Genomic DNA, 23335 nt, shown 5'->3' with positions numbered 1-23335 from the left:
AAAAATATTACAAGATAAAATTAAAATAAAAACCTTAAGTAAAAAAAAATCTGAGATTTGTGGGATCCTGAGGATCAGAGTGAATGAGGGCTTCCCAGCATCAGTCTCATCCTACCAACACCACACACGCGCACACAAACGTACACAAATATCCACACTCTCTGTCTCCCTCTTTTATACACATGCATACAGTCTGTCTTCAAAAGTCAAAAGTCATTAATATATACCTTTGAATTTTCTTCTGTTTTCATATTTGGATGGTTGTATCACTCCATAATCCCCAGCTATCTTAATACCCTAAATACCCACTAGTTATATTCCACATTTCTTTCAACATAAAGAGATTAACACAAAATGAATCGCAGAGATTCTGAGGAGATGCCTGATTGCTCCTAGACCAGTGTACACTAATGTAAAAAGCAAGATAAAGTCAACACTGCCATTTGGTTCAGTGTCCTTAGCTGACTCTGCTAGCCACTGCAGACACCAGAAAAGAAGAAAATCAGAGAACAGGAGTAACTGTGTAAAGTTAAGTTGCACCTACAATCACCAGCCTCAAGGTGTCTCAGAGATTATGGAGCAATGTGGTCGCCCTATTTGACCCTCCCCCCACTCTTTCTCACTCGCCACTTAGAGGTCTGTACAACGCTCCTGCTTGCTGTAGTGGTCAAACTGGCTCTTCCAGTGCATCATGTAGGAGCTCCAACGGTGAAATTCAACCTTCCACTGGCGCTCTGCCTCATCAATATTGTCTGTGAGCGAGAGAGAAATATGAGTATACTTCTTCACATCGGTACAATGGCAGCACTCTTCTACTGCCCAGGTACAGTAAGAGAGCACACGCCTGCACATATGCTGTCAGTGTTATGTGAGGTCAGTAGAGCACCCCAAGAGAACGGACATGGTAAATTAGGTTAAATAAGGCTAATTAGCTAGTTTGTTTACTGATTTGAAAATTAGTTTGCTCAGGTTGGGGGAGGGGAGTTTGTTGTTTACAAAATATTAAAACATAAGACTTGGACATTCCACCCTGAGATCTCATGTCTCATACCTGGCACAATCTGAGTTATTTTGGATGCTAGGACTAGTCATCCGTTACGAAAAAGTAATTCAGACTACTAGTCTCTTATTGCCTCTTATTCCTCTCCTTCCCCTGTGGTCATTCTCTCTTAATTTTTTGTTTTTTGTCCCAAACAACTAAAATCCTCTTGATTCTCTTGCAGAAATGTTGCATAGTTACACAATGCATGACTTTTTATGTTGGTAGGTATCATGATACAATCTCTGTAATTCAGAGCTTCCTGTTGTATGAAGATAAACTGCCATACACAGTCTGTGGAAAATTGTTCTCAATGTATCCAAGATGAACCTCAATCAGGACTTAATTTGCAAGTTTAGACTCAATACAATATTAGGCTGATTAAATTCAGATATGATTTCTGAGCATTTAGTAATGTTCAAAGTTATAACTGTGCCAATGCAAGCAAATATCTTGTGCCTTTTTATATACAATTAACATCCTGTACATGGTAAATGCAAAATCTTGTGTATTACGTATGGTTATAAAGCCATTCTGATCTATAATCAGCTATTATAACAGTCCTAAAAATGGTCCTCGATAGCAGGGCTATGTCATCCATTGACAGTTATTTCCACAGTGGACTGATAAAACTGACTTCAATGGGAATGTCAGTGGGAATGTCTTTCAAACTGTCAATCAGCATTATCAAGATGAATCTGAATCTTGACACTCTGATCACCTGATATTCAGGGAGGCATACTTGTATATATGTAGGGGGTCAATTATTAAACCATTCCATATGAGGACCACTTTATGCTTTCACATTTACAGTTAAATGCAAGTATTGGGGCAGTGACACAATTTTTAATATTCAAATAATAAATATGATGTTAAAGTGAAAACTGTCAGATCATTTGAGGGTATTTACATCCATAATTAGTTATTCATCTAAGAATGACAGCCCTTTTATGCATAGTCACCCCAAGTGTGCCAGTTCCAGTGGCAGCCATATGGTACATGCACAATCAATAACACTACATCCACCATGTTTCACAGATGAGGGAGAGCTCGGGTTCATGTGCAATTCCTTTCTTTCTCCACAATTTCATCTGTCCTCCACTTTGGTACAGGTTAATACTTATCTCATCCATAAGATTTAGTGCTAGATCATCCACTCAGTGATCACTTCATGAGGTAGACCTGTACACCAGCTTGTTAATGCAAATATTTAATCAGCCAATTATGTGGAAGCAACTGAATGCATAAAAGCATGCATATGTGGTCAAGAGGTTCAACTGCTTTTCAGACCAAATTTCAGAATGGGGAATAAATGTGATCTAAGTGACTTTGACTGGAATGATTGCTGGTGACAGATAGGGTGGTTTGAGTATCTCAGAAACTGCTGATCTGCTGGGATTTCACACACCGCAGCCTCTAGAGTTTGCAGAGAATGGTGCTGAAAACAAAAAACATCCAGTGAGCAGTAGTCCTGTGTTGTTAATGAGATAGAATGGTCAGACTGGTCAAAGCTGACAGGAAGGTGCCAGTAATGTACATAACCATGCATTATAACAGGAGTATGCAGAAGAGCTTCTCTGAAAGTGCAACATGTCAAACCTCTAAGTGGATATGCTACAGCAGCAGAAGACTTACTAAGTCAAAAAAATAAGTCTAATAAATACCTAATAAAGTGCTCACTACATTCCAGTGTATATTTCATTCTATGAATGAATATAAATGAAATAGTAATTTGTTTTGTGTTTATTCAAGTTCCCTTTTACATTTTGTTTACATTACATTACTGAAACCATTCAGTGTAACAAATATGCAACAGAGGTAATCAGGAAGGGGGCAAATACGTTTTCACAGCACTGTATAAACAGTACATATTAAGTTTTAAGGCATTTAGGACAGTGACACGGTTTTTGTTGCTTTAGCTCTTTACTCTAGCACACTGGATTTGAAATGATGCATATGAGGTGAAAGTCATGTCATGAATCCATACCTGTGATGTTGAGTAGCTGGGGAAGGAAGCGGTTCCACAATGCACATAGCTGGGTTCGCAGTCCGCGATGCACCTTCAGTGGATCTATGTTCAGGCTAACATGCTTCTGCTCACTTGCCGTAAATACAGGCCACCTACGTCCACTGTCCAAGGTGCCATCTGCATTCAAGTTAGGGTTACTGGAAGACAGGGAGGTTTATTCAACATTACTGGATGTTCCCACTCTTCCTCAGTCATCTCACGCTCACAATGGACTTTAATCCTTCTGCCTCCCCACCATGGTCTTACCCTCCCTGTTCTCATCTTGCCTCCTTCTACTTGAGGCTAACTTACACCCTTGCAGGTCCCCATATCCCATGCACACCCCTTTATAATTCAACAGGCCTCTCAGAGCCTCTATCTTTCCTCACAGTTCCCATGTCCCTCACCCAGTGCGGGCGAAGTTGGCCCAGTATTTCATCACGCGGCGGCTGAACCTCTCCTCCTCTGTGGTGTAGTTGAGTCTCTTCTCCAGTGGCAGGCCAAACACAAACTCAATCTCATAACCATGGATGACCCCCATCCATTCCGGCCATGCCAGGTTGGAAGCCCGGTGGTCAAACAGGTAGAGGTACACACCTCCTTTGGTGGGTTGAGACCATGAGACAGAATGAGGGAAAGAGACAGAGTGAAAAAAGAGATTTTGTGATTTTTATGTTGGACTCAAGATAATGCTCATAATAGGTGCAAGCAACAAGTAATGTTTTTTTTGCTGTTTACTGAAGTGAATATCTTTCTCTTGGAAAATACATAAAAGTGTCTCATTATGGCACTGTCATTATAAATACTGTCACAACTTGAAAAATATGTTCAGACAAGTGATCTCAAGGTAATTATAAACCAGGTTGCCATTAGCTAGCTAATATTGATGTCATTTTATTTGTTCTGTTTGTTAGCTATACATCTGTAGGAAATTAATGGACTTCTACGAGTGAATACTAATTATTTTGAAAAAAACTTACAACATTAATATGTATAAACAACATTTGGCATTGTTAGATTGATAGTAAAAACAACATGCGGTTTGCTGGTGAATCATACAGTATTTAATTGCCGCTGGACCATCAAACTAAAACAGAAGATAAGACAAAATTCTGCAATACTGAAAATATTGCAGTGTGGAAACATTGAAAATGAGAAAGATCTTAATGTCTGTGCCACTGCTATTTTTATTCTAATCCACATCTGCCTGTCTTTTATGTAATTCAATTTATTTTAAATTAATTAACTAATATTTGTATGGCTAATTGCCCCCTTCTTTGACTCACCATGTGAGTTGCCCCCTCCACTATTGATGATTGCTCCTGAGTTGCCTCCTCCAACCCCTGCCCCAGTGGACCCCCCTACTCCAGCCTGGGAGCGGAGGGCATTATGCTGGGCGTACGATCTGGCGAAGTGCTGAAGGGGGCAGATTACATTGTGATCTCCCACAATGTCGTCCATGGCATTCCGATTCTTTAGAGAGTTGTTTTCATCCATCCAGTCTGTGTACTGCAGCACTACTGCTTCGAGGCCGATGTCATTGGCATGGGGCACACTCATCTTCACACCCTCAAGGAAGTCCTCTCGGGAGATCAGACTCTCGTTGTCCTTGCTGAAGCCTGGGGCACCATAGAGAAGGAAGTATGAGCCCTCATCCTGGTTCACCCCTAATAGAATCTGAGTGTCCTTGAAATTTCCAGAGCTCAGCATGGCCTCTGGGGTCTCGGGAAGGACCACTCCATCAATCACTGGAACAAAGGAGAAGCGAAACAGGCTGCTATAGGGGAGGACTTGCCACTCCTGGTCGATGAGTTCTTGGGGATGTCTGTTCCGCAGGCAGTCAACCATTTCTGTGTCGTTGCCACCCTGGCAGCCGACGAGCTTGGCTAGCAGGGTGGCACGTCTTCGTGCTTCTGCTGGGCTGACGGTGGCCCAGGGGCAGTTGGGGACTCCACTCTGCATGATGGCACGAGAGAAAGTTGGACGGCTGTCAGGGGACAAAAGGTGCATTCCTACAGAGGCCCCACCTGCGCTCTCCCCAAATATGGTCACCTGCCTGGGGTTACCTCCAAAATAGTGGATGTTGTCCTGCACCCACTGAAGGGCAAGCCTCTGGTCAAGGAGCCCCACATTTCCAGGAGCCTCTGAAGAGCCATGCAGGGCCAGAAAGCCAAAGGCCCCCACCCGGTAGTTCATGGAGACAACAACAACCTTCTCTGTGTAGGCCAGGTACCTCCCATCATAAACATCCAATGAGGAGGAGCCACTGTAAAAACCTCCCCCATATATCCACACCATCACAGTGAGGTTGTGTGGCCGTGGGGACGCTGGGACCCAGACGTTTAGGTACAGACAGTCCTCATTCATTTCCCGGTTAGGGTTCCACATCTCGGTTCCAGGGAAGCCGGGATACGAGTTGTCCACAAACTGGAAACAGGCATTTGGATATGAGCTGGCATCAAAGATGCCTGTCCAGTGTTCTTTAGGCTCAGCTCTCCGGAAGCGCTTCTTCCCCAAAGGGGGCTCAGCGTAAGGGATGCCCAAGAAAGCTGTCACATGACCTCTGTCAGGCACAGGCATGCGAATACCTTGAACGCGTCCCTGGTGGGTTGTTACAGTGAGGTCATTCTCATTCTGAGAAACGGATGGGGAAGGGAGAAGAGAGAGGAGGAGGAGGAAGGGCAAGATTAAGAAGGAGGCAGTCTCCATGATGTTTTATTTTTAGGGAGTTTTGTTTTTTTGCTGAGTTGAAGTGTTTTCTTTCTGCAGAACAGAAGAAAAGAGAGGCACAGATTGATTATGGAGTTATAAATAAAAGCACATAAAGTGCTGAAAAAACCAGAAGAGGGAAAACAGGCTTGGAAATGAAGAGGTTAAGGTTAAAATAAAGTGGATAAAGATGGAAAAGAAAATAAGAAACAATAGATCAATGGAGAATGAATCACTATGACAGGCCCTGAAATCCCAATCCAAAGCCTTGGATAAACAATGTCATTATTATAGTAAGTCTCACCCCACATCAACTTTGTCACCCACCAAACCACCCATAAAAAAGTGCACACAGAAACACACACACACACATGCACACACATGTATATACACACACTGTTGTTGTTTGTGTTTTGTGGTGTTGTGTGGTTGCTGTGGTGATGGGATTAGTGTAGGGGGCACAGTAGGGGATCATGGGTCCACAGACTGGATGGCAGCTGTGCCCTGGCTATTTCTGCTCCCCATCCCACTTCAGTTGTGTGGGGTTCTATTTTAGGGGTGTCATTTCTCTCTATTGGTCTCTCTTTGTATGCACTACCTCCATTTACATTCTTTAAAAAAAATGTTATATGTATCTGACAATACCCTAGCAGAAACACTGACAGACAATTGTCCAAGCACCAGATTTAATTTTTTTTCGATGATACTTTTTCATCTACTGTGATTTGAAACAGTAACCACCACTTGAAATTACAAATGTGACAGATCAGAACACAAGTTCACATCCATGCACAGGCCGGCTCTAAACGTTGTGGGGTTTTTTTTGCCAACCATCATGAACGCAATAAGAGTTCCATTGTCCCATAATCTTTTCTCTTTTGTTTTCTCTTTTTCTCACAGTTGGTGCTCCCTCATATGGATGGTGCCCTCAGCAACTGCCTATATCATCCATGCTTAGAAACAGCCCTGCATGCACACATGCAGTGAGTTAAAACTGTTCCATCCATCATTAAGAAAAATTGCATTCTTTGAGTTTACACTGTACAAACATTGTTAAACACCTTAAACACTAATAACACCTAAGTGAATTTTTTAAAAATGATATTCAACTAGGAAAGAAGTGTGACGATATAAGGCCAATTGAATTAAAACTGGCAAGGAGTGGCGCAGGTCAAACTAGACATTTTCATGACATTGCTGTGACATTGTGACAACATCAAAACACATTGTCATTAATCCTGCAATGCAGCAGTGCTGAATAAGATGTACCAGGTGTACTATGATATAGGCCTTGTGTACATAGGATAAAGAGGGCGAAGATAAGAAGAGAGAAGATTAATCGAGAAGAGTATGGGAAACTGGGGGTTGGCAGGTATGATACAAGGCATGACTCTGTGTGTCTCAATGGAGTTATTAATATCTGTAAAGACAGCTGAGGGCCGGAAATGGGGGTGAGGGGGAAGGAAGGGGGAGTTGGTGTCCTGTCTCAAATTAGAACCCAGAATCTGTGTATGAAGTTCACAGGGGGATCAATTTCAGTCTGGGATTACACACTGTCATGTACACTATCAAATACTCACATATCACCTCCCTCATATGCATATACATATTGTCATACTATAACTCATGTTGGATATGTTTTCTCATTGAAACATGTCCTCATTACAAAGGACGTCATACAATGATTACATCAGAAGTTTTATTTAATACATGGACAGAAAAATGGCTCATTCAACATGCTTTACACACAAGAATTATGATTCTGATTCATTCTCTCTCTCTCCCTATCTCTCTCTCTCTCTCTCTCTCTCTCCCTCCCTCCCTCACCCTTAGAGTCAGGGTTTGAACTCTGTGCTTGTTGCCATGGCAACCCAGCCCAGATAGCCTCCTGCATCCTTTCCTTCTCTGTATATAATTGTTACCTATTTAGTGATGTTCTCTTTCTTCCAGTCATGACCCATTGTGTTAATTAATCAGAATCACATCTGTTCCTCATGTTCCTCTTCCTTGCTACTTCCTTCTGTGAATCTGACTTTATTGTACATGTAATAATTTACTTTGACATAAAAAAAATTTTGCTCAGTGGAAAAAAACAGGCCTCTGAATGTTAAAGCTACATAAACTAGATCACTAATATTGGCTTTATTGATCATTATGTACTGAAATGATGAAGACAGAGAATACACAATACCGCTACCCAACAAGTTTGTGACAGACTTGTGCTGCATACTTCTATGTCCCCATACAGACAGTATGTCAATCTGTGTGACATGACAGACAGCACAGTGCATTTCAAAACACTGACAGTTTGATGAGTGGCACGGGAATCACTGGAATTTTCCATTTCGTGCTTAGTCCATCTAATATTTCACACATGGACAGGCTGCCTGGACCAATGCATTTGCTGTTACTATCATCACTTAACTGATGAGTTTTTTTTTTGACAGTCATCTATTATTTAAAACTCAGTCCAGCATATAACCCATTCACCCTAACTATATTTCATAATACAGCAACATCACAGCCAAATCCAGCAAACAACTTGCCTAGTATGACACCTTATGAAGCTATCTACAGCACACCAATAGCCAGTCACAGATAGTTGTTGATGTAATGTTGTATCTGTTAACAAGCTTGCAAACATTAGTTGATCTCTTCGTAATACCAGTACTGTAACCTACAAAACAACAACAACAACTACTAGGCAATGTATTCTTTGTTATGCTTGTTTTTTGGTTTTCATCTGAATAGCTAAACGAGCAGCACAGAAGCCATTAATAAATATGTGCCCAGATTGGTTGCCTAGACAACCATGCACAGTATCTAATAGCAACTTGGCTAGCACAACTCTAAATTCAGCATTGAAAGCCTGAAGACATACTGGACCCAATCCCGATAAAGTATATTTTTAATATAGCTTGTCAGATATGTTGTCTAATTTCATATCATGTGATAAAATTTGGAATAGTTATTCATTCATTCAATGCATATAGTCAGAAACAATCCTCTCTTCTACTATATATTCAAAAGCTTGTCTATGACGTTTAATATTGAATCTTGATTGGTGTGGAGCTCCCTCCCGTGACCCTTTATTGATGGCATTGGTATTGAGGAAGTTGTATATCCTGGCCAGTTCATTAACATGACTTGCAATAACACACTTCATCAATGCTAACTATGTAAACTATCATAAACCTAATTGAACAATAGCAAAAACAGCGTAGCTAGCTACAGTGTCTAGCATATGCCTAGCCAGATGACTTGGCTAGAAGGCCAAGAAAACTAGAAAACTTATAACAGCATTTTTATAATAGTGCTCCTACTAACTTATTAGTAGTAGTAATAATGATAGTATTTGTCTAAATACACTGAAACTAACCTATTTTGCCCCCAAAGTTCTACACTGCCTCAAATGAAATTTTAATCACACAATCACACACACATACGCGTACACACACAGAGATTCTCACAAGCACATGCACTCATGTAAACGCGCACACACACATAAAATAGCAAGTATTCCATATTTGTATGCAATTGTTCATGTGAATGTGTAGGAATTTCAGATACAATTGTACAAATTCTAGAGTGTAAATTTTTGTGAAAGTGAGGTAAAGCAAACTCTCTAGCTTGATAACGGATAAGTTAATGACTTTATGATTGAGTTGCTCTTATATTGATAGCAATATTAGCTGCAAAATAATAAATATATTTAAAGAATATATTTTATTCTGCCATATCATTTGTGCTCCCAGCTGATGCTCCCTGTTGATGTATTTCCATTTTGACAGTTTCACAGGTTTGTGAGAAACATCTTCAGATGTATTCAGAGGTCTATCCCTCTGATTATAACAGGTCTCAGCAGTAAAAAGGAGAGGGACACAGTTATGGGACAGGTGCTGGACGTAAACAAGACTTAATTTTAGGATAAGCTGCTGCGCGCATGCGTCAACCTGCTAAGATACATGGGCACACAAGTCTACCCATGATTTAGTTTTTGCTTAATCGTCGCATAGTCTCTACAGTAGACTACCGATCCACATGATGTCATCTTTTAAAATATAGATCCCTGTCAAATGGGAGCGACAGTGCAATGCTGAACATAAAATTATGCAACATCGCCGCTCATGACCGCGAATGAATGCTTGTATCTGTTCGATGCAATTTAATGCAATTTACCAGCCTCGGTGAAATCGCGGTTATTTCTGCTGAACAACAACGATAGCTAATAATAGGCCTAATAACACATTTAAGGTCGTACTTACAATCCATATTTATATGGACTGATACATACGAATTTAGCTCAGTTTATGCCAAAATCAAAACAATTTACGTGCACTGTACATTCTAATCGTAATAGATATATCAATTTCTAACTAGTAGTTTAATTTGGAGTAGCGATATCTTAAAAATAATGTACTTACAGAAATGACAGACATGGTGCGTCTTCTAACGAAGCAGATGCGCGCAAGCACACAGACACATGCAACTACATGCAGACACTGTGACATACGTACACACGCTCAAACACTCTTATGCGAAATTCTAAACACTCTTGCGTCCATTTTTTATACTTTCCAGTGTAGTGATTCGAAATAAAAAGTTGCCTTTTGTCAGCCATATTCTATATCTATTTTGAAGTACAGTCGCATGTATTTACTGTACCTGGAACCTCCCGTTGTCAAACCGGCTGAACCTAGTTGTTTTTCCCCCCAAGGCTTGCCTCCTTCTTTTCTCCGTCCTTGAACTAGGCAAGCCGGAGCTCCAAATGGGGTAAAGAGAACGGGGTCAATAACCTGGCACGATGGACACAGAGAAAATGTGAGATTTATGCTGCTTCGTTCCGCACTGTGCGTAAATCACGACGATGTGTCCTACTGCAACAGTGGCGGGGGAAGACTGCCCATAATAAACCCTTTACAATAAAAAAACAGAGTACTCTCGCGAGATGTAATACCGCCCCCCCCCCCACACACACACACACACACCAGTTAATTTGTCTACATTCCCCAAATATTCGCTATTACACTACGACAGAGTTCAGATTAGATGTCTAGCCTTTATCATTCGTTTACGTTTTCAAAAGCATTACTACAGATTGTCATTGCACGGAGGCGTCTATTTTAACCTCCTTTTCTGAAATCAGTGGAAACTGCACAAATGACAGGTGAATTAGCAACACGCTGTTGAATATTGTTATAGAATAAAAAGAAATAAAATCTTAGTAATAGCCACTGATGCAGAAATTCTGTCTTCTATAAAAGTATCCTGACTACTACGGACCACAGATATACTGGACCCAATACCTGAACCCTGGCAAACTAAGCATGCAACACTGGATGCAATGCATGCAACCCAGACATATAGCTGAATACTTGTGTGATGTGGAAGGAAGGGGGAGGGGATGCAATACTCCTTTATGGCAAGAACCAGCCCATTTAAGAGGACAATGTACTTATGAATTAAGTCAACCTTATTTTGTTGAAAGCAGGGCTAAGCACCATTATATTATTTTGAAAATATTCATGGTTTTAGTCTTATTTTAATGAGACCAAACATGAATGTGTTAGCTATTGAATACCTCTACAAAAAAACTTTTTTACTTCTGCTTCCAACAACAGAGGTCATATTTGTAGAGAAATAATGATTAAATCTGGGAAATCACAATCTCCATCTACATATTCCATATAATAAAATTAAATTGCACTGCGGTGGTTTTTCCTGTTGAATCAGGAACTGCTTTTAGCAATGTATATTTCAACTGTCCAGCTTCAACAATCTATATAGACACAATGAATGATTTAAATTGAATGTTACAGATTGCATTCAATCTTGAATGCAATCTCAAAGTGATTCTGGTGTCTCTTCAGTGACAAACTCTGCAGGAGGTCAGGCCCATAGATTGCAGGCCTAGATTAGATTATCAATGTGGCTTTGATGTCAGAGGACATCAGCATTCTTAGAAGCAATATAATATTCATTTTTCCTTTATTTAACCAGGTGAGTCCCGTTGAGATGGCTTTTACAAGGGAGCCCTGGCCAAGGGAGGAGCAAGCAGAGATTACAACATAAAATTCAATACAAAAGCACAACACAAATGACACATTAATACAATCTCAAGTAAGAGCTGCAGACCTCAGTTTTTAATGTTTGAAGTAACCTTTTAAAATGACGACAGTGATGAAGTGATCCAGTTTGATATCTTTCTGGAGCTGGTTCCAAGTCCATGGAGCATAAAAACTAAAAGCCATATTCCCAAATTCTGTAGACGGAGGAGGTACAGTTATAAGAGGCAGGTTCTGGGAGCGGAGCATGTAGGAACTTGTTTTCCAATTAAAAAGGCTAATTAAATAGCCAGGGAGTTGCCCTATGATGGCTTTATAAATGAAAATATGCCAATGAAACCATCTACGGTGGGATAATGAAGTCAGACCTGCCATTTCATACAAATAACAATGATGAGTAAGGGTTTTAGCATTTTAAATAAAGCGTAAGGCTCCAAGGTTCTCTACAGCCTGAAGAGTGTATTGCCCCATCGAATTACACTGCTCCTCAAGGCCGTAATGTAAGCACAACATATCTTACAATACAAAGTTTAAAAAGTACATACTAACTCACAAATACAATGACGCAGGAAACAAAGAAAACCGCAACGAAATGTGATCCACTACCATTCTTCAAATTTAGTCTCTTGCCCCCTATTGTGTCAGCATTCTTCCTCTTAGTACAAAGGAGCATTGCACTTGCTCTTTTCATTTACTGTTCAGAAATATTGAAAAGGGGTGGTTGTGTTCGATACATGTGTGCAGAAGGAAAAGGAGTGGAGTGTGGAAGGGGTGTGGGAGCTTTCCCAACATATTTGGTAATTAAAGAGAGTGCACACCCTCTTTCCAACACCATCTCCCAAGGGACAGGGAAATAAATGACCACAATCAGAACACACTGTTAAATTTCTGTAATACATACAGTGTAGACTACACAGTACAGTCTTCATTGTGTGGCCTTGGCTCCATGCACTACAGTACCTTCATTATGCAAATAATGAACTGAGAGTATCTGCCAAATGATGAAGAGAAAATAAATAATTTAAGTGAGGTAAATAGTTTGCCTATGGTGTGTGTGTGTGTGTGTGTGTGTGTGTGTGTGTGTGACACAGACCAGTGCGCAGCTATTCTTGGTGAATGTTTGAAGCAAATTCCACCCCGTTGCACCAAACCATTCAATTGTATTCTATGAATGAACATGGAATATCTGTGGCCTAAAGCAGTACTGCAGTTGTACTGCAGTTAAAAAATTACAAATGTGACATTATTGTAAAACCGTCCAACCACAACTGAATACAACATCTTACCAGCTAGGATGTATAGGTTTAGTGAAGTAATTTATATTTCAAAACACATTTGAAAGCCATGGTAGACATTTTTCCAACATTTCTCATAACCATGTACAATTTGAACTGTACATTGTAATCAAATGTTGTTTCTGAGAATAAGTTAAAAGAATTACTGCTTGCATGATGATGGCCTATGTTTTCCTTCAATCTATGCATCTCTAGCTCCAGTGTTCAGCTTGCAGTCTTGGTGTTCATGTTGTTGGCATTGATTATCTGTCTCCTCTAGACTCAAAACCCAATGCCACTCCCCTCAGCCACAATTAATTCTCCTTGATTCAATCAGGACAATTACCAACATAAGGGAGACAGGCAGAGAGAGGCAGTAGTAAAGAGAGAGAAGCAGTGAGGAAACAAGGAAATGGATATTTGTCTTAAAGGAGAATGGCGTGTTTATTAAAAAAACAAAAAAAAACAAGGCACAGCATAATTGCTTTGTCCTTGTAGTACTGTATCTACTCATTATGCTAGATTGTGTATCAAGCCTTTTGTTTTGGTTTCATTGCAGAGAATGCATTGCAGATGCGTGACTTCACTGAAATCTTTCCTGATCCTGGGCAAGAAATGTATTATTGGACAGTAGAATGCAATGAAAAAAGACTTCTGAATGGTGTTTTTTTGGGCAAGAGAGGCTTTATGTTTACCTATAATCACAACTACAATTGTCATTCATTTAAAAAATTCAGTTTTTGTTACCATTTTAAAGGAAACCTCATAGCTGTCTGGAATTACCTGGAGAGCCAGAAGCAAGTGCTGTGGCTAGTTCTCGAACATGCTTGGAACAACCTACAGTACCAGCTGATTTTCTTATAAAACTGCCGGACAGTGTACCAAATTAATGCAAAGGTGAAGGATGGTCACACCAAATATTGAATTGATTTAGTTTTGAATTATTTTCTGTTCTTTATTGTAAAATGTAGAACCTTTTTTTTAAAGCATAGCTTAGCTTAGTACAGAATATTTTGCAGGTGCCTGAGACTGTAAAAAAGACAGTACTGTAATTAGATAAATTATTTAGGTGAAATAACTCTGTGGCACCCCTGGTTTTTAGGGAATAATCCCTGGTATTTATTATCCTAGTCAATTGAAACAGGTCAAGTTATTAGAAGTGGGTCAGACCTAGTATTGCCCCTCTAGCCTCCTGCTACAGAGTGAATATAGGCTACACACGGTATCCAATGTTTATTCTTCTGTCAGAATGCCGAGGATAACTGTGGAGCTTGTTACAGCATTTTATTTTATTTTATTTGTTTGTTTTTTTGACAGAATGGTTACAACCCTGTCAATGAGAATATCAATGAGAGGGATAGAGCATTTCTCACTAAATCTTGCATTTTAGAAAAGCCTGGTCTGGGTTCACTGGCTAAGTGGTTGGAAGGTCTATCCTGATACTGGCTTTTTCTTGAAATGCTCCATAGTCTCTCCATAAAACCTTTCTCTCACTAATAACAAAGATGGACAAAAGGGGTAGCGTCCTATTAAGATGAAGCCCAGACCTTGGTAAGGATCAGAAATTATGTCCATACACCAGGGCAAAGTGCTTTGAACTCCCCTTTCCCCTCAATTTTGGACCCATTCTCACACACAGCAATCTAGTTTCTGAAAGAACTGTTTGGAGCTATATTCTTGCCACATCAGCAAGGACTGCAGGATCCAAATATGCTTAATGCACTGAGAGGCAAGGTGGAAGAAGAAGGGAACAAAATAGCTTTCTCAGGGTAATCCATAAAAGGGTCATTAAAGGAATCAGTGTGCTGATCCAGGGCTATTATCTAATTGCTGGTCTGTTAGTGATTGGCTGGACACATCAATCTCTCCTGCTCCCCCTCCTTATTGCTTGCCATCTCATTACTCCTGATTACTTTACTCATTACTCCTCATGGCCTCATGAGTTCTTCATCCTCAGTTACAGTATAAGGGTGCAATGTAAGGATAGGGCCTAAAGCCAGCAGAGATGAATGTACCTAGAAAACTTTCAAAGAAGTAAAGGAAATAAATGAACCCCCATAGGTGAGACAAAGTGAGAGGGACACTGTGCACCTGAAGTGAAACATGTAGCACCATGCATTTATGTCTTTAGAAAAAACAGGATTAAAATGATTGTTTTTGTCATCCTGCAACCTCCATCATGTTTTGTCCCTCCTCTGCAACATTGTAGCGGGATAACAGAGTCCTAATGCCCCTATGCAATTAAGCCACATTTACTGGATGTCCTCACTGTACCTTACACTTTCAGTTCCACTGGACCTTCGTAGAGGTGGGAGAATGTATGGCATACAAGGATTCAAACACCAAGAAAAGAGGTACATGTTTGTTCAGGCTCTATGGGAGGGGTGAAACTCAATCCCATGTCACTATCTGTATTGTATTTTGCACATGAGCAACCTGCTGATGAAAGTGTGAATCAGAATAATTAATTTACCTACCATATAGTATCACCTTCAAGCTGCACCTCTCCCCACCCCTCCCTACCTCCCTGTAAACCATAACTGTTGTTGTTGTTGTTGTCTTTACTTGTGTTATTATGCTTGTTTTGTTTGGCTAGCTAAGCTGTGGTATATATATGTATATAGATATAAAGATTTTAGATAAAAAATATAATCCATTAATCAAATAGGCCCTAGCCCTTATATTTGTTGTACTGTTAGCATTTGAAATTATACTTGCCTCTAGGGTCTTTCAGCACACTTATCCCTGGTTATGGATATGCCCTTTGCGCTTTTTTGTACGTCGCTCTGGATAAGAGTGCCTGCCAAATGCCAATAAGATAATGTAATGTAATGTCAGGAGCACAATGAAAATATGTGTTGTTGTTTTTTTTTACATTACGTGGCACTTATCCAGAGCGACGTACAACAAAGTGCAAATCAATCACAAGAACAAGTGCAAAGAGGACCTGAGAGGACAGTAAAGTTCCGAGTCCTAGTGTAAACATACAGAAATTCAGAACCCTTGAAGAGTACAATCAACTTTCAAACTAGCATACCACAGTTGGCAGCTAGAATGCAACAATACAACAGCCAATAAAAACAACAATACCTATACAAGTAACGATATCTATACGTAAGTGCCACTACGGTCTAAGGCTAATCACGGTGATTGTGAGTTGGGGAGGGAAAGGTGTAGCCTGAAGAGATGGTTCTGACATCCACCGGGAGGTCATTCCACCACCGTGGGACCAGGACAGACAGCAGTCTGTCCAGCAGTGCAGGTGTAGCGAGGGGGAGGCGCCAGATGGCCCGAAGTGGCAGAACGGAGGGGTCTTGTTGGTGTATAGGTCTTGATAAGGGATTGAATATATACAGGGGCTGATCCTTTAACTGCCTGGTATGCGAGCACCAAAGTTTTAAATTTGATGCGATAACAGGCAGCCAGTGGAGGTTGCTGAGCAGGGGGGTGACATGTGAATGTCTGGGAACATTGAATACCAGACGGGCTGCAGCATTCTGGATGAGTTGTAGGGGTCTGATGGCAGATGCTGGAAGGCCAGCCAGCAGAGAATTGCAATAGTCCAGGACCATTGCTTGAACAAGGAGCTGAGTGGAGTAGGTGGTGAGAAAGGGTTGGATTATCTGGATGTTGTACAGGTAGAACCTGCATGCCCGGGTCACCGTAGCGATGTTCTCGGAGAAGGATAGCCTGTTGTCCATCACCACTCCAAGGTTTCTTGCACTAGGGGATGAGGTCACTGTGGTATCCCCTAGTGAGATGGAGAAATCAGAGAAGGGAGAGGTTAATAAAGCAGGGATAAAGATTACCTCCGTCTTACCTGGGTTGAGCTTTAGATGGTGGTTGCCCATCCAGCTCTGGATGTCTCTCTGGCAGGCGGAGATACGAGTAGAGACCTGTGTGTCTGATGGGGGGAAGGAGAGAAAGAGTTGGGTGTCATCAGCATAACAATGATAGGAGATGCCATGAACAGAGATAACAGGGCCAAGGGATCATGTAGATGGAGAAGAGGAGGGGTCCGAGGACTGAGCCCTGGGGGACTCCTGTGACAAGGGGGCGAGGGGTTGACACTCCTCCAGCCCAGGACACCTGGGAGGACCGGCCAGAGAGATAAGATTTGATCCACTCTAAGGCTGTGCCACAGATCCCTGTAGATGCCAGGGAGGCTAAGAGGATGGAGTGATTGACCGTGTCGAACGCCGCAGAGAGGTCAAGAAGGATCAGGACAGAGGAGAGAGTGTTTTGAATATAATGCATGTTTGCTCTCAATAATAGTAATGTAATTTACTTTTATATTTATATGAGTTATTCATATGAGGATATGCATGCATTTAGAAGTGCCTAAACAAGTTTAAATTGTGTAATCAATCAGCTGAATTGTCACAGCGGGGGGACAGAGGAACCAAAAGCAGACACAGGGGTGTAGAAAAATGGCAGGTTTAATAGCAGGAGGATAATCAAAAACAGGCAGCGTTCAAAAACTGGGAGATCAGTCCAAATAAGGCAGAGGTACAAAGATCCACAAAAACCAGAGAAGAGTCCAGAGAATCCAAGAAATAAAAATCAACAAGACAGAATGCCACAAGGGCAAGGGCTCAGGAACAAGGAGGCTAGAACAGGGGGTAAAGGCATAAAAGGGGCTTGGGACTCGAAAAAGCAGGATATGACAAACTAGCAATGTGCAACAGAGAAGGACAGGTATAAATACACAGGGGAATGAGACAACCTAGGCGGGGCATGGGAGTGAGGGCAGTCTAACATATAAACATCAGGTGAGAAACAGGAAGGGCAGTAATACAATAACGAGGGGGAAACGAAAACACGGACTGGATTCACAAAGACACACATGTAATACAAACGGCTCTGGAGTAGGGAGTAGATAATTGCACAGAGTTAAGGAACATAGGGATAGGGGAGAGCAGGTGTGAACATTTCACTGAATCAAGGCAAGCAATTTAGGGATAGAACAGGGAGGCGGAATTATAGAGCAGTATTGAAGTAGGGGTACAGTTAGTACAGTTGTTAGTTAGACGAACATATTAGTGTGTTAATATAATTAGTACTGAACAAATTCTATGTTAGTTGGGATTAGTATATTAGTGCTATCTACAAACATGAAATGGAGAGAAAGCAGGAAGTAAGAACAGCGAAACAGAAGGAATCATGGGAATCATGGGAAATTCAAAAACCACCCGACTAGCGAAGCACGCAGACAGGGGAGTGACTCGGGATCAGAAAACATTCAGACACAGAAATCACAGGAGAAGACGAGTGCAAAGACTGATGAATGTAAACAGAAAACCAGGCATGAATATGTAAAATTATAAATTAGAAAAATACCAAATTAACTAACAGACAGAAATCAGGATCATAACATTAATAAAACCACAACAAAATGGCTGTCTAAAGAGATCATTTTTGTAAATATATCAATTTTCTCACTCTGACTACCATAGATACAGTATATTGGTTCCATTCTACATATTCTTTTTCTTCCCAGGCCTGATATTCAACAAATTAAGTCACCCCATGACCTGCCAACAAATGCCTACCTGATTAATGATGTGCTGTAATGCTCCTGCATCTGGTCAGTTCAACATAATGAGATATATCATGAATCAATCAATCATCAATCAATTCCTCTGATAAATTTGTATTTATTTTGGTGTTAAATGAAGTGAAGTGTCAAAATACATTAAAAGCTGTTGTTTTTTCTTTTCTGTGAAATAGCTGTGATCTTTTTCAAACTTTAATCAGCCAAGTGTGTAAAGAACATCTGTGCCTGGAATCTGGGTTGGCATTCATTTCCCCCTCCAGCTGAAAAAGGTTTGGTTGCTACCCAGTGGTCATGATGGAAAATGCAAGTCAAGCCTCAGACATTGAAATTGTAAACAACACATGGTTCTTCAAGCCATGTTACTTTTTTTCTCCAAAATTGGCCCTGCAATTCTCAATTTTTTTTTTCAGCTTTCTGATTTTACTAATCACATCAAATGGGGTTTGTTTATTTCTTATAGACTCACAGAGGAACCTACTTAATTACATCTACTTATTCATCCATCCATCCATCCATTATCTGAACCCGCTTATCCTGAACAGGGTCGCAGGGGGGCTGGAGCCTATCCCAGCATACATTGGGCGAAAGGCAGGAATACACCCTGGACAGGTCGCCAGTCCATCGCAGGGCACACACCCCATTCACTCACACACTCATACCTACGGGCAATTTTGACTCTCCAATCAGCCTAACATGCATGTCTTTGGACTGTGGGAGGAAACCGGAGTACTCGGAGGAAACCCACGCAGACACGGGGAGAACATGCAAACTCCGCACAGAGAGGCCCCGGCCGACGGGGATTCGAACCCAGGACCTCCTTGCTGTGAGGCGGCAGTGCTACCCACTGCACCATCCGTGCCGCCCCTCTACTTATTCATGTGTTTATCAAATCAGCCAATTGTGTGGCAGCAGTGTAATGCATACAATCATGTAGATATGGGTCAGGAGCTTCAGTTAATATTCACATCAACCATCAGAATGGGAAAAAATTTGATCTAAGATTTTCATGCACAACAGTCTCTAGAGTTTACAAACAATGGTGCAAAAAAGAAAAAAGAATAAAAAAATACACTGAGCAGCAGTTCTGCAGACAGAAATGTATTGTTAATGAGAGACGTCAGAGATGACTGGTCAATGCTGACAGGAAGGTGACAGTAATGCAAATAACCACACAGTACAACAGTGGGCAACAAGAACAACAAGAGAATCTCTGAACACGCAACGCACCAAACATCTAAATGAGTAGGCTACAACAGCAGAAGTCTATTAAATACCTAATAAATATTGCTGCATAACTTATGATTGGCCGCACAAAGCTGTGCTGAAGGAAACATTCTCTCTGATCTCAGTCCTTATTACGGGCTTCACACATGCCATACACCATTGGAAAGCTAATACTGTCCTCTATGGAGGTAATTTGGTTACCTCCATAGAGGTACCTCGCTTGGTTTTCCTCCTACCTCTCTGGTCGCTCCTACCAGGTGACTTGGAGGGGCTCAGTCTCCGACCCTCACCCCCTACAAACTGGAGTCCCGCAGGGCTCAGTTCTTGGGCCTCTCCTCTTCTTGCTATACACCATGTCTCTTGGTTCTGTTATCTCTTCAAATGGCTTTTCTTATCATTCTTACGCTGATGACACCCAACTCTTTATTTCCTTCCCCCCCCGACACCCAAGTCACCACACAGATCTCTGCCTGCTTGGCTGATATCTCTGCGTGGATGACTTCCCACCACCTGAAGCTCAACCTTGCCAAAACTGAGCTTCTCTACATCCCTGCTAAGTCCTCTCCGTCAATCGACCTCTCACTGACTGTTGAGGACTTTGTAGTTTCCTCCTCCCCTACGGCAAAGAATCTTGGGGTGACTCTTGATAACTGCCTCACCCTGGCTCCACAAGTATCCTCCACTGCCAGGACCTGCAGGTTCTTTCTGTATAATATACGCCGTATCCGTCATCTCCTGACTGAGAGAGCCACCCAGCTCCTAGTCCAGGCGCTCGTCATTTCCCGCCTGGATTACTGCAACTCCCTCCTAGCCGGTCTCCCAGCGTGTGCCATCAAGCCCCTCCAGCTGGTCCAGAATGCTGCAGCCCGCCTGATCACCAGTCGGCCCAGGTCGGCTCATGTCACCCCGCTTCTCATTGGCCTCCACTGGCTTCCTATTGCCGCACGCATCCGTTTCAAGGCCCTAGTGTTGGCATTTCAGGCTGCTAAGGGGACTGCCCCACCTTACATACAATCCTTGATCACTCTCTACTCCCCAGCTAGACCACTCCGGTCTGCCAGCTCTGGTCGCCTTATGGTTCCCTCTCTACGTGCACCTGGCGGTCGAGCTGCACGTTCACGCCTGTTTTCTGTTCTGGTTCCTCACTGGTGGAATGACTTGCCTACCACTGTCAGAACAGCAGAATCCCTCCCCCTATTTCGACGCAGACTCAAAACCCACCTTTTCAAACTCTACCTTAGTCCTCCCTCCTGATTTCCCCTGCCCCTCCTTTCTGATATCCCTATCCTTGATTAACCCCCCCCCCCAAAAAAAAAAAAAAATTGCACTTATGATGACGACTATGTTTAGAACAGCATTTCATGTGTATTTTGCGAGTTCTGGATGTGATGCTTTGACTTATGGTAGAACCTATGCACTTGTAAGTCACTTTGGATTAAAAGCGTCTGCCAAATGACAAAAATGTAAATGTAAATTTAGTGCCAATATTATTTGCATGCATTTCAGAACTCATGTGCTTTGTGAACCCACAATTCTCACATTTTCTCTATTTCCTTATTGTATTTATATTTCCCTGGGGTCTGACTTCCTCCAAACCCTTTTGCCAAAATGCCCTGAATTACATCCCCCTTCATGTCACTTATGCCAAACATTTCCCTTACTGCATCCAGCGCCAACCTGATCCTCTGATTTTGTTTCAATTTCCCCTGCACAATCACCATAGCAACGAAAGCCAAAAACCATCTTCTATCCATATTTATTTCTTTGTCGCCTTTCCCTTGTTCTTTCCACCCTATTCCATCTTGAGAAGCGCATGCTGTACATTTTCTGAGTTTTAACCCTATCAACTATGCCCCCTTGTGGTTGAGTTATAGACGTCCCAAAGTATTGTTAGATTCCTGTTCATATAATACAAAAAACTGTGATGTAATAAAACCACAAAACAGCAATGCCAGATTGTTACAAAGACTCTCCGCCTGCAAGCATAGAAGATTAGATGCTTATCAGCATCTTATTTGAAAAGCAGGACAATAAAACTCTACCCTCCTCCTCGCCATGCTCATGGTTTACACCCCTCAACTTGCGACTCAGACAATAAAAGGTGTACAATCACCGTGATAATCCTTGATACCATTTCTCAATGTTCCAATTTTATATAAGAACAAACATATACAATTCAGAAGTTCAGAAACACTTTTTATTTTTATTTTTATTGCACATCCTGCTGAAATATTTCCAGTTTGGTAGAAATACAAGTTTGTTTTGCGAATTATTTGATACAGACAAGTATCCCATCTGGTTATGAAGCTACTACTGTTTTCTGACTAATGTTGAAGCTTATTTCATAATCCGTTCAGCCATTTTTGTGAAAACTATATACTAGCTGGGACTATGCCTAAGCGAATGTCATCTTGAACTATTTATTTTTGTTGTGGAAATGTATTGCTAGGTCATTTCAGAACCAAACTAATGTAAAACATGGTATGCTTATTGTAGGGGTTGCCTACCCTTTCCAACAATATATAATGTATCATATTCAGGTGACAGACAGTTTAGGAATATTGCTGCATTCGCATAGTGGAATGAATATACAGACGCGCGTCATTACAGGATTTGGAGTTGCTAATAGATCTATGTTATCATTTTTTTCCCTCTTGAACCAAACTTAATTTTGTTCAAAATAACAAATCAAATTGAACGTGAACAAGAGTGTTTCTTAATTCATACATGCAGTCCATAAATATTTGGACAATTAATATGTGGTTTAAAATGCAGACTGTCACCTTTCATTTGTGGCAATTTAAATCCATATTGGGTGATCCATGAAGAAATCACATCACCTTTTGACACAAAGTCCCTCCATTTCAGGAGACCAAAAGTAATTGGACATTTGGATTCTCAGCTCTTCCTTTTTGCAGGTATTGGAAAGCTTTCAGTATCTTGTAGCTTTTGTAGCTTGTAGCTTTTGGTTGCCTTTAGAGTCTGTTATTACCTTCGCCAACATGAGGACTAGAGTCGTGCCAATGACAGTCAAGGAAGCCATTATGAGGCTGAGAAAAAAGTCAGATACATAAAATAACTGTCAAAGACATAGGCTCAACAAAAGGCTTACCAGAACAAACTGTTTGGAACATCATTGAGAAGAAAGAAAACATAGGCATATGCTTGGGATCATTGCTTTGCTGTAGGATAAAGCACCGTCCAATGGTTTTGGATGTATTTGTCAATGAAGCAAAGTGAGCCAGCACCTGTGGCAGCCATATATGCCCAAACTATTACACCCCCACCACCATGTTTCTCCAATAAAGGGGGTGCTTTGGTTCTTGGGCAATTCCAAGCCTCCACACTTTGCTCTTGCCATCACTGTCTTGGTCTATTCTGTCCATAAGACCTTGTCACTGAAATCGGCAGGCATTTTTTGGGACTTCTTAGTTAGTGAACTGTATCCTGACCATCCTG

The 23335-nt window shown here is 41.3% G+C and overlaps 1 protein-coding gene across 2 annotated transcripts in view; it reads right to left on the bottom strand.

Moving 5' to 3' along the window:
* Nucleotides 1-10636, bottom strand: part of ache (acetylcholinesterase (Yt blood group)) — a 12693-nt gene extending 2057 nt beyond the window's left edge. The window contains exons 1-5 of one of the 2 annotated variants that reach the window (XM_061236554.1): nt 10422-10636; nt 4334-5810; nt 3455-3647; nt 3027-3205; nt 1-2477 (exon numbers count right to left, since the gene is read on the bottom strand). The exon at nt 1-2477 is cut by the window's left edge and continues 2057 nt beyond it. In XM_061236554.1, coding sequence (XP_061092538.1) covers nt 2440-2477; nt 3027-3205; nt 3455-3647; nt 4334-5756 — 1833 coding nt within the window. In that variant the 5' untranslated portion in view covers nt 5757-5810; nt 10422-10636 and the 3' untranslated portion in view covers nt 1-2439. The remainder of the gene's footprint in view (nt 2478-3026; nt 3206-3454; nt 3648-4333; nt 5811-10421) is intronic. The other variant, XM_061236553.1, reaches the window with a different exon arrangement.
* Between the last annotated feature and the right edge of the window lie 12699 nt (nt 10637-23335).

The sequence above is a fragment of the Conger conger genome, chromosome 3 (genome assembly GCF_963514075.1).
Source record: "Conger conger chromosome 3, fConCon1.1, whole genome shotgun sequence".
NCBI classification, from domain to species: domain Eukaryota; kingdom Metazoa; phylum Chordata; class Actinopteri; order Anguilliformes; family Congridae; genus Conger; species Conger conger.
This window is presented reverse-complemented; position numbering and strand designations above follow the sequence as displayed.